This window comes from Chelonia mydas, chromosome 7 (genome assembly GCF_015237465.2).
Source record: "Chelonia mydas isolate rCheMyd1 chromosome 7, rCheMyd1.pri.v2, whole genome shotgun sequence".
Classification (NCBI taxonomy): Eukaryota; Metazoa; Chordata; order Testudines; family Cheloniidae; genus Chelonia; species Chelonia mydas.
The window spans coordinates 102,820,305-102,834,468 of NC_057853.1; the positions used below are offsets into that span (position 1 = coordinate 102,820,305).

Sequence of the window (14,164 nt, forward strand, 5' to 3'; positions counted from 1 at the left end):
CAGGGCCATCCCTAGAGGAGTGCGGGGCCCGGGGTAGAAGTGACAGATCTGTCTCTTCTGGGACTGACCATGCCGGCCAATTGCACCGGCCCGCGGGGCCCACCAAAGCGCAGGGCCTGGAGCGGTTGCCCCAGTTCGTCCTACCTAAGGGACAGCTCTGGCCACTGGACTTTTCATCTCCATCGCCTGGTTCAGAATATATGTCCACCTTTACACAACTTTTGCAACATTAATGTATGTCTGTTTGTGTCCCAAATTTACATAGGCCCTGAAACTGCCCCACACTCTGAAGGCATGCATGCATATAAAATCTTTGTTCGTGAATCAGTATCACACATAACACCAGGACAGTACTAAAAATAGCACCTGTTAGTTGAATGCTACTACTTGGCCAACAAAAGGCCTATCAACCCACATGACAAAATGAGGTATCATAATCAAAATTTTTAAGCCCTAATTTTGCTGACACCACTTTGCACATTCTGGCAATCTCAGCAGAGAAGCCAAGGATTAAAAGGATATGAAGACTAAACTAACCTCTTATTCCTAGAATTGGTCCCTCAAGGACACTTCCCATGCTTAACCTGTCCTGCGCCCATGATGCTGTTGACTCTATACCCATCACAAGCACACTGCTGAGTCAGAAATAATTTTTTGAATTATTTTGGTAATAGTCTTTAATTATAATTATATTGCTATACTATTGTTCATTGTTTAGGTGCCATATATCATTTCCTACGTAAAAGGCAAGACTCATCATGATTCGTTCCAAGTGTTCTCTTAGACTCTAAGATCTTCAGTTTCTTTTGTGGAGTCTGTGTTGATATTTCTTACTCTGTTACAGCACAGCAACTTAAACCCACGCTAAACTTTAAATATGGGCTTCAGTGATTAGCTGGAACCGGGCCTCTGAGAATAGCTCCTTCAGTATAAGCTGAAAGCTGTGCTTATAATAAACACTTGCCATGCTGTGGAACCTGTGCCATACCAATGAGCCCCCTTTACACCAAGAGCATAACTGAAGAGTGAATCTATATTAACAAGCAAATATTGTTTAGCCTCCAACCTCCAAGGACTTTCAAGCAACTGTATAGAAACCAACTTCTCATTTACATGGTTCTCATAGCTCATGGTGGAGCCCCAGCATAGAAGCCATTCTTTAGGAATGCTGCTTCTCTAGTTAGTTTTCACAGATATCTTTTGAAAGTGGAACGTGCCCTGTGATGGCCAACTTATTTCACACAGACCACTGAACAGCAATTAGCCTAACATAGCATCAACTCACTACTGATCAGGGCAGGGTTTGAACCTGGAAGTGAAAATTTGGCTCGCTGTCCACTCAGACATAAGGAACCTTGTTACCAGCCCGTCTGAGCCATCTGATCCTCCCCAACATTAGCTTGTAATGGCTTCATATGCAAGTGGAGCTTATGGACCACCTCGAAGATCACCAATGCCAAGAAGACCCAGCTCTCACAGTGGGTCAAAAGGCTTGGCTTGCAGCAAGACACCTCTGTTTGAACAGGCCATCCCACAAGCTAGACCAGGGGTTCTCAAACTTCATTGCACAGTGACCCCCTTCTGAAAACAAAAATTACTTCACGACTCCAGGAGGGGGGACCGAAGTCTGAGCCCGCCCAAGCCCCAATGCCCCGGGTAGGGGGTCCGAAGCCCAAGCCCCACCAGTCTAGGCAGGTGGGCCAAAGCTGATCCTGATTCTTGCTTACTGAACTTGGCTCTTGCAATTCCTCCAACTTCTGCTCAACAACTATCATCCCTGACGTGCAGCCCCAGACCAGCTGTGACCTCTAGGTCGTCTATGCCCCGGTCCCTTACACACGTGAATTGTGTGGCTACATCCCCCAGTTGGCTTTGAAAATCTCAGTCATTGTATCAGCAGAAGAGAGCGATGGGATTCATGAGGTCTGGCGACAGGTATGTACAAACAGACTTGGAACACTAGCAAAATATACAGCCCTAGGTGTACTAACTAACAGTGCTTAACTCACCCTCTTCCCAGAGATATGAGAATAGGATTTTCCAGTCCAATCAGAACTCTGAAAGCTTCATTGAGATTTTTGTAGGAGAAATTGTCCGCTGCATCTCCAATTACCACGCAGTTTGGGTTTGCTTTATCAAGCTGATCAAATTCAGGGACCAGATCTAAAGAGAAAAGAAACAAAATAAAACACAAATCCCACATCTTGTAAGAAACAATTGGAATTGCTGGTTTTCTTCTAGTTTTGCGTCTCTCCTCTATTCATTGCCTGATGGGCAAAACTATGAATGACAGGTTAATATCTACATGCCAGCCCCTTTTAGTTTCAAGTAGCAGTGGATCATGGACCACATGCACCTTCCCTCCACAATGTGGCATGGGAAGGAAGGGGAGCAGAAGGAGACATGGGGAGAAGGTTAGCAAAATATATTGTATTTCTTGACTATGATACAATAAGGGAACCCAGAGAAAACAGCAATATTATCAAGAGGTCGAAGGCAAAAAAAAAACAGCCTTCCTGTACTTCAGCAGTGGTTTCCCATCCGCAAGTTTGTGGGCTCCAATGGTATATTTATTTCTAGAACTGAAGTACTGTAGATCCCCAAAATACAGGCATTTTGGTATTTTGAGAAAGGAATGCATGAATAGGAGATGGCAGGCACGCATCAGTTGTTTAGAATGACTCGGACACAGAGCTGAAGATCAGTATTTCAGTTACATTTTGGAAAGGAGTTTGGATTGATAACAAAATACAGCACATCTCTGCAGTCTCAAAAATGACATCTTCCAAATGGGACCACTGTCAAGATAAACTGACCTAACAGCCTAATAACCTTCCGGTGTCCTTTTCCCTTCCCTGGGATTTCCACTGCATCCTGTAATTTCCCTGAGGATCTTTTCATATCTTCCCTTCCTTAAATACTGCTTACCATCTGCCTTGAGGACTCTGGACCTCATCCAAAGCCCATGATGTCAAGGGAAAATACTCTGAATCAAACCCTATGTCTTACTGAGAAAGATTAGAGAGATTCAGTTTCCCTAGGAACCTGTTTATAACTCTCCTTAATTGAATAGAAGGTTGCTATTGAATGAAATGAGATGTTCTTTGTCCCATCACACTCCTCCTTCTCCACAATCTAGGATGTGAGGTTGGAAATCAAAGCTAGATCTCGGGGCCTGGTGTGGGAGAGTGTCCTTTTCAGAGACCATGAGAATATGGTAACCCATTGTCCTCTTTCTAAGGGAAGGCAGCATGATTAAGTGGTTAGAACACAGGACAGGGACTCTAGAGAAGGGTGTTTTGATAAAGGAGGTTTCCTCAGTTATGCTGCTTACGAGGTGAGGAGTGAAATTCTGCTCCTTCCATTTCCCTCCAGAAGACCCTCTGTAGATTCCAGCTTCTGGCCAGTCTCTATTGATAATCAAAACATCCTATCAGATGCCATTTTGATTTTCACACACAGAAGAATCTGCTCTCTCTTAAACACAGTCCTCTTGGTGATATTGACACCTACAGAAACTGAGCATATTATTTTAATAAATCACACATCATACATTCATTCCTGTCACGTCGAACAAAAAAAATAATGAAAAAAGAGTAGGCCAAGCCCATAAGCTCTTGTATTTTAATTTTACAAGGCCCTGGGATTTTATTCTCCACCCTCCCTGGAAAGAGCTAACTTTTGCAGTCCTGATAAACTGATCTCTCCATTTTATGAAATCCCAGTTTTGCTCCAGAGTAACACAACATGAGCTCACCAGGGACAGCCACGTAGGGATGTAGAGCCTGCTTATGCAGCTGTTTTGCAAAATTGGAGCTACACTGTGCCTTCTGGCACATCCCTGAGCAAGATGGGGCATTTATTGCCCCATCCTAGGAGTGGCTCCAGGAGGCACTGTGTAGTAAACTTGTTGGCCTACATCAGGAGCAAACTGTGACCCACTATGTATGGTCAGCGGAACTGGTGGCATTTTGGGGAGTCAGAGCCAAGGCTCCAACATTCCCCACTCCACTGCGTGCATAGCTACTCCAGAGGGAGCGTAAATCAGCACACACTGTCCTCTTACCTGTGGGCACCTGTATGCAAAGTCTGGGTAGCCCAGACACACAGGTGCATCTTCCATTGAATTCAATGGGAGAAGTATCTATGCAAGCAAAGAATTTGGCCCATAACACACTATAAGGGTGAAATTCAGCTTCTGTCGTCAGGGCCCCAGAAGGTCCCCAGCACAATGGAACTGCAGAGACTCATTCGGTATGCAATTTCACCATCTTCCAGCAGATCTATATACCATTTCAATGGATCTGTGACAGGGTGCAAGGACATCACAGTGCCTGATCCCTGATGAATAAGTGATTCATGCAGCTCAGCCTCCCCCTCCTTTTGCCCAGATAAAGGCTGCTTGGGAGACAGAAGGGGGAGAATACCACTGGGAAGATGAGACTGCAAACCCAGGACGGTGAGGTTTTTGTTCTCTTTATTTGCCTGTGTTCTCTGTTTTATTGCTTGTTATAAACATTGTTCCTTAAAGAAAAAGCCTTGATGGTTGTGCGTTTCTGTTGAGACTAAGTCATTCCACCTGCTTACAGATCTACTGGGTGGCACCAGGGTAAATGAGAACTGAATCTGGCCCCATCACGGACATTTACTACAGCTACATTACTGGAGAAAATGGAATTAAAGAGCTTTTCCTGACAGGAAAACATCAACCAGACTTTCTTATCCTCACAATTTTCTCAGTAAAAGTGACATCTCTCCTGACCCAGACTGGCTGTCAATCCACGGCATGCTGAGCTGCTAATCTGTATTAGTCTCAAAGTCTACTGAAGTGTTGTCCCACCATCATGTACGAGGAGGTGTGGCCTCAGGTTTCGCTCCTTCAGAATGCGACAGGCTGCCGGTGCCGGGGCAGTGACTTCATTCACCGAAATGTTGAACCCCAAGCGCTGAAGCTTCTCCACAAACTTGCCTCGAGTGGACTGGGTTTCATTGGTGCAGAACCGCAACTTCAGGCCGGACGCTTTGATCCTGTTGTGTAAAATGAGTGGAGATGCTAATCAGACAGGTAACGTGTAGGGAGAGAAAGATTTGTCACCTCAAAGCCCATGGATAACCAGGGTGGGAAGGAAAGGGAGGAATACATTTTAAGCATAAATGCAAAGATTTAGGAGTATTATTATTTACTTTTAACATAGTGCAACAAAAGTAACAGCACTTTACAAACACATCAGAAGACAAGGCCCTGCCACAAGGAGCTCAGAATCGAACTCAAAATTGTAATACACATGAAAAGACCAGGTGCCAGCATGGAGTAGCCCCCTTCTCTATGAACACCCATCCCCCTCACTTACTGCACTTAGTGACAGCCTGCAAACGTTTTAAAGATACCGTCCTAGGACCAGGCATGACCGTGGATCACAGGATGTGACTTTCCTGTTGCACCTGTAGATCTAGGGTGGTATCTAGCATTTAAAACTGTGGTCTACTTTCAGCTTCCCCTGAGCTACCTTGAGGCTGTGGACCCCTTATGATGGACAGCCCACCCACCGGGGAGCCCAAGCAGCACATGAGGCCTGGAGCCTACTGACCCAGTCCAGAAAGTGGTCAGCACAAAACGGAAAGTGTCTGGCCAAGGCACACTAGAATCATATTGATTCAGCTCATCTCATAGGCAACCTACACGAGCAGAGCCACAGCCATAAAATAGAACTGCAAGCAATGCTGGCCATTCCCAGGGGGTGAATCACCCTTTCAAATGCACTTTCTCTCTGTGTAGCAGAAGAGGTAAATCTAGCTCTGCATCTTTCAGCCTTTGGTCCAGAGAGTTGCACTCGTTAACTGAGGGCATTATATAGCCATAATGACAAAGGTTAGCATGATATCATCATGTAGTAGCATTTTAACTCAGATTTGCACCTTCCCACTTACTCAACTTCTGTTCCAATGATCAACCCTATTATATAGCTATTGAATTACAGTGCAGGGGAGTTACCCTGTTATATAATAAAACAATAATATTTTGCACTTGTATAGTCACAAGGTACAGCCAGGCCACTTCCTCATGTTGCAATAATGGTGCTCATATCAATATGTGCATGAGTGCTGTAGCAGCCACATTTTAATCTCTTCCCCAAACAAAACATCTGTGCTGTTATTTGTTGACTTCATTGGGAGTCTGGGGGCTGAGCAACTCTGAAAAACAGGGCCCTATTTGGTAGGTACCTTTATATGGATTTATTTTAGGCATCCAAACTTGAAAATGTTGGTCTTAACCTCCGTGTGCTTCAATATACCCATCCATGAAATGGAGATAAATGATAATGCTTGACTATCTCACAGAAATACTGACTGGTTTAATCAATGTTTGTAAAGCATGTCTGGCTCCTTAGAGAAAAGGGAAGTAGTTATGGTCCAGTGGTTAGCGTACTGAACTGGGAGGCAAGAAACAAAAGTTCTATTCCTGGCTCACTGCTGTGAGATCTTATGCAAGGTTTCCCCATATGTAAAACAGGTATGATGGTACCTGTATAGCACTCTGAGATCTACAGATGAAAGGTGCAATATCAGAACTAGTTATTATTATTATGCTTAATTACAGTCATATTGACAATTATTTCATGACTCTATCCTGTGACATGATATAAAGGCCAAGATTTTCCAAAAGCAATTTAGTGATTATGGGTTTTCGTTGCCCAACCTGAGATGCCACAAAGAGGCCTATTCTCAGAGGACAAGCACTGAGGATTTTCTGAAAATCAGGCCCTTGTACAGCACCCCAAAATGGAGCCATGCCACATCACTAGTTGCTTTAAAATATCTTGCCCAAAAGGACTGAAGTTAATATGGATTTAGGTGCCTAACCTTAAACACCAGTGTTTGATAGTTTGGAACCAATTTTATACATTTTTATTAAAATGTTGTAAGAAGAAACAATAGTTTTTTGTAAGGAAAGGATCATTCTGCTCTGCTTCTCCTCTCAAGATGACAAAATGTGTGGATTCTTTCCCCAATGCAGTTCATAGTAGCATGGTAGCAACAGAAAAACTAGTTAGATAAAATATATTTGGTGAAGAATCTTCCATCAGCAAGAATTCTTAGAAATCTGATCCTAATGTAGGGCGCCCCCTCTACACATTTACGCTGTCTGGCAATGTCTTCTTCAATAACACAGGTGATTCATTTCTTTCTTATTATTTGTCTTTCCTAATCATAGGTATGTGAATTATCAATTACACTTAGTGGTTAATTGCCCTTCATAAAGATAGCTTTTCTATTTTAAATTAGGCAGTTAATATATTGTAACTAATAGCATTCACTTGTACATTATAAATATATCTTCATTGATTAGAGCAGTGAATGTGAGATTAACTCACAAGTTAATGAAGCAATTGAGTGAAGAAGTGCAGGGTGTACCCAGGGAATAATTATTGTTAATGAATTATGATGTGACCTTCTCAGAACAATGAACAATTGGTGTGACAGTTAGATGACAGTATTTCACATCTGTTATTCTAAACATGATTTCAGGTGCAGTTAAAAAACAAAACGATATATTTTATATATACAACAAAACTTTAGGGAGTGTTTTACAGTTAAAACAATTTAATTTAAACACAAATTGTATTGTCCCATCCTTGGAAAAAATCATGGCTCATGACTGGCTGAAACAACCATGTGATGAATAAAAATCTACTGTTTATTTCCTCAAAGGTCAATAAAATGAGTTCTAGAACAACATTAAACAATCAAATTTTATTGCAAATAACTGCAACTTGATAGGTTATGATGTATGCAGCAAAAATTATTATTCAGCTCACTGGAAGTGAATAATAGGGTTTTTTTTTAAAATATATTTTCTAACTCTTCTCCTCTTTAGAATGTTAGAAGGAAAAACTCTTACACTTCTGAAACTCATGACCATACTGGAGACATTCAGAAATATTTAACAATGCTAATATCAACCTCATATTTTGATGACCATCAATATTCATCGTCTTTCAGACCAATGACTCTTAGCGTTTATGTCAACAGAAGTAAGTAACTACTTTGCAGAGCTGAGCCCATACTAAGTAATGAGTAGACTTGGTCAGAAAAATGGGTTTTTTTCCTGTGGAAAATGTCTATGAAAAAGAAAAATAGTTCTCCAAAAATGTTTGGTGAAAAATCAAACACTGAACATTTGGATTTGGAAATGCTGCCAGGTCACCTCATGAGAGTTGTAGTTTGGGTGCCTCATGTCTACATTTTCTTCTCCAGGCTGAGCTTCCTGGCCAGACTATATCAAAACTGAATAGAAATGTTTTGGTTTTCAGACAACATTTTTCAGTTGAAAATCAAAAACTTTGCAGTTTGGAGGTATTTGGATTTTCAATGAAAAGCTGAAATTTTCCACTGACAGCAGACACTTTTTACTAAATTATTTATGTTGTCGAAAACCTTGAAGAACAGTTTTGATGGAAAATTATTGACCTGCCCTAATACTGAGCACTTTGGCCTGGATCAAACTCCTGGCACTAAGCAGTTGTTCAGTCATAGTAGGTGCGTATTTTCAAAGATATTAGGAGGGATATTTCAGTGTTCACCTTAGTGCATGTGTATTGAGCCTACAAGTCATTGCTCTTTGACAGACTATTGTGCCTATTACCCTTGCACAGCTATGAACTTTGTAATTGTCAAAGGACTTGACTCTACAGTCAAACCACACATAGGATGAAATCCTGGTCCCCTGAAGTCAAAACTCCTATTCACTTGAACAGGGTCAGGATTTCACCCATGGAAGTATTACAAAACAGGGACTGAACAATTGCATTTGTTGAATACAAGATGCCATGCAAAGCAAGTCAATACTTACTATATTTGAAGCCATTGCCCCTGAATTACAAAGAGAAATGAGAAATCCTGTGTCGTTAAACTGGTTCAGCTATTCATGGTCAAAAGTTGTTAGAATCTGCTATAGGGCAAGTTAACAGTGATCTCTAGTGTTAGCAAGTCTGTGGGTGTACTGGAGATAGTAGAAAGGAGGATAAAAGTAAAGATCAAATTATTTGCAACAAAACTCGTTAGAAAAGAATCCAACCTTATCAGCTAAAGAATAATCCATTCAAAAAATTTCCTGCAGGTATAAACATACTAACCCCCCCTTATCAAAATTAAAAATACAACAACACACTTTGGCCATATTTGTAGTGGAACTACAGATTTATGATTATTTGTATTACAGTAGCAACTACCAGCTCCAGTCAAGCCTGGTACGCCCCCATTTGTCTATAGCAGTGATCCCCAAACTGTGGGGCACACCCCCCTAGGGGGACATGGAGGAATGTTTGGTGGGGTATGCGGCGAGGTCCGGGCCAGCCCCCGTGGGGGGCAGGGATGGAGTGCCACCCAGCTCCACTCTGCCACCTGCGCTGCTCCAGCTCCGCTCCATCCCCTGCTCAACTCCGCCCCCCTGTGCTGCTCCGGCCCCAGTCACAGCTCCACTCCGCCCTCTGCTCCGCCCCCAACCCAGCCCTGCCCTCATTCCCTCTCCACGCCCAGGCCAGGTCTGCCTCTAGCCCCAGTTCTCCCGCATCCCCAGTTCTGCCCCCAGCTCCACCTTCAGCCCAAGCTCCTCTGCTGAGCCAACTGTACAGTAGTGGAGAGGGCAGATTCCATTACTGGTAAGAAATGGCGGGGGGAGGCCCAAGACAGGAAAAGTTTGGGCACCACTAGTCTATAGCCATTGGCTGTCTCTTGTCTGATACACAGATTATAAGCTCTTTAGGGCAGGAACAATCTTTTTGTTCTGTTTGTATAGCACTTAGCACAATGGTCCATGACTAGGGCTCTGAGGCGCTGCAGTAATACAAATAATAAATAACTAGAATGTGAATAATGAAACGATCAGGGCTCCAGCAATGTCAAATATATCGCTGCTGTGACAAATATTTGATTCAAACTCTAAAATTATTATAAATCAACCATGGTTTGAGTTCAAGCTGTGTACACAACCAAGCAGTGGACCATTAACAATTATTTTGTACCCATGAACTGTCTGAACAGCTTTGTGAAGATTTTTGCACTTGCCAGGTATCTATGGACATTCTAAACCTGCTTTTCACTTGTGATTTTTGAGTGTGAGTGGTTCCCTTGTCACAGAAGCCAAATCACATTACATTTTCCAATATGGCCTCTAGTCCCTCTTCTGCTTCCGATTAACTCTGTGCAGAAACCCATGGAACTCAAACTTTGCTTGTGAGTTCAGAGTGAAATTTAACAGGGAAAAACTGGGTTCTTACCTCTTGGAAGCTCAAAGACAGCAAACCTGTATAACCTATTTCTGATGCAAAAATATTTCTCAAGGCCCTTTCAAAGCAATCTGGAAATAAAATAGAGTTCGCACAGCTCTAGGCTGCATACTTAATTTTGCAAATATTGTTTATACCTACATGGAAGGCAATAGACAGGAGGAAGAGCTGACTTTAATGTAATCAACACTGTGAAATAAGGAATTGGGTCACAAAAGAAATCTCCATGTCAAGAAACTAAAAATGGATAGGTTAGTAAAGAATTAAAGACCAACAGGTGGAGGCTAGATGACGTACTTTCCTTTAACACTTACAGTAGGAAGAATTTTTTAACCTGCCTAAAACTACAAAAATCATTGCAGTCTCACCCAACTAATCCCTAAATCATAGATCAGGGGCACACTCCTGACTTTGCTTGTATTGTGAATGTGTGTGTACAGGATGTATGAAAATCAGTTTTTTAATTTCAGTTGAGAGCTGTCCCTCATACTACACCAGTTCTTTGAACTGACCTTTACCTCATTCTGACAGAACAGGACAAGACTCTGAGTGACAATGTCCCACAATGCAATTACTGTGCGTCAGATGAGCTGGTCCCTTACAAATCACCTCGAACTTTACACATCTGCTGGCTGTCAGCATCTGCCAGGTTCACTCACCCGAAAATAATGAAAAAACTCTCATTATTGTTCCATAACAGGTAAAGTGTTAGGACAATTATTAGATATCCTGACTGACCTTGCGCAGATTTAACCAACTGCCCTTGCCAACCTTTTCTTGGTTAGACTTTGGGCATATAAAACACAAAAAATGTACTTTTAGACCACCAAAAGGTTGTGACACCATCAGAAAAAAAAGCTGAGGAATGTGGAGTCAAAGCTGTCATTCCGTTCTAAGTTCATACTCTTCTACAAAAGGCAGGATAAAGAAAAAGATACATGTCCACAAGTTATAGACAAGTCATAAGGCAAAACTTGGGACATCCCCTTCTCCACTGGTCTCTGTCACAACTCATGCTATTTCAAACACAGCACCTGAAAACCACATTTGCCTCATTTGGCGGCAGCCTATGTTGATGAATTGGATGACAGGAGAACCCAACCAGAAAATTCAGTCACAGATAAGGCAACAATCTCGTGTGGGGTGTTTTCCTGAGCACAAGTTCAACAGGACTTGGATAGATACCGGTTACACAAGATTTGCAGAACTGGCCACTCATTATATATTAAAAAAAAAAAAAACCTCGCAACACACCTATGTGTTTTGGAGTGTTTAACCTTTGTATGGTAGTGTGTGATTGACATAAAAAGTGGCAGTCATGGGTCAGTGATCTAATGACTGTCTCAGAGACAAGAGGAAAAATGAATATTAGACAACTACCTGTGACCAAGCAATGAAATAAATTTATTCAACACACACTGCACTTTATCATCATGAATATGCTGCATCAGCTCTACCACTCTGGGTAGGTAACATCTGGGTTATTTTCCTCTGGAGGGGCTCAGATCTCCTGTCCAATCAAGTACAATTCCCTCTTTAAGAATGGCTGAAAACTTTGGAAAACACTTAAACCAGCTGCCAGGCTGTTTTTAGCATTTTGCACCACTTTCATAGCACTAATGTTATATCATATGATGTCATCATATATAAAGCAACACAGTATAGAGACACAGCATCATGTGTGATGAAGTGAATGCAAAAAGGCAATGACTCTCCTGCTTCTAGGCTTACAGAAGACTGCAAGTATATGAATGATTAGAAGAATGGCAGCTTTAAGTGCTAAGAGGTCCAGAAATAAGCCATTTGCAGAGAATAAAACAAGTATATTGGTTCCACAAAACCCAGGAACTACATTACAAATTCTTGAGTGCCATCTGCTGGTATCATATGTGTTAGCTAGCTATTTACATACCTACCGACAGAGAGCACTCTCAAAACAGTAAGGATAAGGGCGGAATTTAGATATTTGGGGGCAAATTAATTCCTGCCATAACTCCGTTGAATTCATTGGAAGCTTATTTTGCTATAAGATGAGAAGGAAAAATTTAACATGTATACAGGGAATAGCCTTCAAGATATACATCTCAGGTGTCAAGGCAAAGCAAAATAGAAAGGTCTTATAAACCAGTAAAATGAATATCAATAATAGTCAAAGGTAGGACTACCCCTCTGATTCTATCTACAAAGGATTCTATCCACAAAAACAATGGGTAAAAAACCTACTTCAGTTGCATCTGAAGAAGGGGGTTTTTTACCCACAAAAGTTTACGCCCAAATAAATCTGTTAGTCTTTAAGGTGCCACCGGACTCCTCGTTGTTTTAGTTTAATGGTTTTAAGAAAAGTTTAAAAAGAGTTTTAAAATAACAGAACTAACAGGGTAGAACTGCTTTAGTCTACACAAGTGACAGGAAATCCCACTGCATTTTGTTGTTTTAGCCAGTATGTGAAAAAGCAATGATAATAATAAGGGTATTGCAGCAAACAAATACACATAAGAACCTCATTAAACAGCACTAATGGTGAGGAAAGCCAGGTGTGGATTGAGGCCTAGTGAGTGCTGCTGACACTAGACACATCAGAACCCCCAGCCAGTTAGGACATCCTGAATACTAGGTGACGTAGCGCTCCCCGACTCGTATGTGAGCAGCATAACATCACCCATGCTGGCACTACAGTTGGCACAGCTGTAGAATCTCATTCGACGGTCCCTGAATATATTGCAAAGTTAAAAATCCATCTTCAGCATGGGAGTGCGGTTTGCCAAAGTGCAACTTTAGTGAAGTTCTGCTATGGACAGGCAGAATAATCAATTTGCCTGAGCACAGAAACAAATTCCACTCAAAAGATAAGAAAGATTAAGAGATGAGCACTTTGGTTTCAGAAGTGGAAATGAAGTAACCGGTAGTGGATTAACAGCAATATGAGAAGCAGAAGTGGGTCTCCACCAAAGTTAACAGCTAAGCTCCCCTTATAAAGATAACGTATTATAAACACGGAAGGCAGCAGTAGAAAGATCTGTGATTGAGCATTTGCAGATGATATAGAAGTGAGAGAGGAATGTTCAGAGAGCTAGGCACAAGGAAGAATTATACAAACTGTCACTAAGTGAAGATGAGCCTAAAAAAGTCAGAAGTGATGGTTACCAATAAGGTAGATGCCTTTCCTGTCACTATCTGAATACTATTTATTTAAATACGTAGCAGAAAGCCAGGCGGAACCAGACTGTGCAAGGGTAAGCAGAAGCTCCACAGTGGAGGGGAGAGAGAGAGAGAGAGAGAGAGAGAGTAGAGATTTAGGGACATTGCTGTTTTATCATTCTAATAAAGTTTCTTGTTCAGAGTTAAAAGGAAGCAATTCATTCTACACTTCTCCACCACTGTAACTGGACACTGTCTACTTGCAGAATGAAACATGGTAAGGTGGCTTAGGGCTTGTGCCTGTTAGTCCATCCCCACTAAGAGTGTGTGATTGTATTGTATTCATGGAGGTCCACATTTTCAATGCTGGGTGCCTAAAGTCAGGCACTTCGGGGGAGAATTTCAAAGGCTCAAATGACAGTTAGGTGCTTAAATCCCATTAACTTCCAACAGGAGTAAGGTGCCCAACTGCCATTTGGGCTTTTGAAATCTGCCCATTTAAATTCATTTTTAAGCATCTAACTAAAAGCAGCCTCATTTTCAGAGATGCTGGACATTTCCAGCTCCAATTAAAGTCAATGATCAAGGTCATGGAAAAATGCTCATGTGAAGAGATGGAAAAGACAGGGACTGTTTACCTTAGAAAGGAGATATGATAAAAAAAAAGTACATAAAATGAATGGTGCAGAGAAGGTAGATGGGGAACCCATTTGCTCCCTGGCTCTTTAACAAAAGAACAA

The 14,164-nt window shown here is 41.8% G+C and overlaps 1 protein-coding gene across 5 annotated transcripts in view; it reads right to left on the minus strand.

Annotated features, from left to right (window-relative positions):
- The window catches only part of LOC102935944 (phospholysine phosphohistidine inorganic pyrophosphate phosphatase), a 163,676-nt gene that overhangs the window by 132,143 nt on the left and 17,369 nt on the right, over positions 1-14,164 (minus strand). For all 5 annotated transcript variants that reach the window (XM_007053055.4, XM_043551600.1, XM_027819804.3 and 2 more), the window contains exons 2-3: positions 4,841-5,028; positions 2,010-2,163 (exon numbers count right to left, since the gene is read on the minus strand). In XM_007053055.4, the coding sequence (XP_007053117.1) occupies positions 2,010-2,163; positions 4,841-5,028 (342 nt within the window). The remainder of the gene's footprint in view (positions 1-2,009; positions 2,164-4,840; positions 5,029-14,164) is intronic.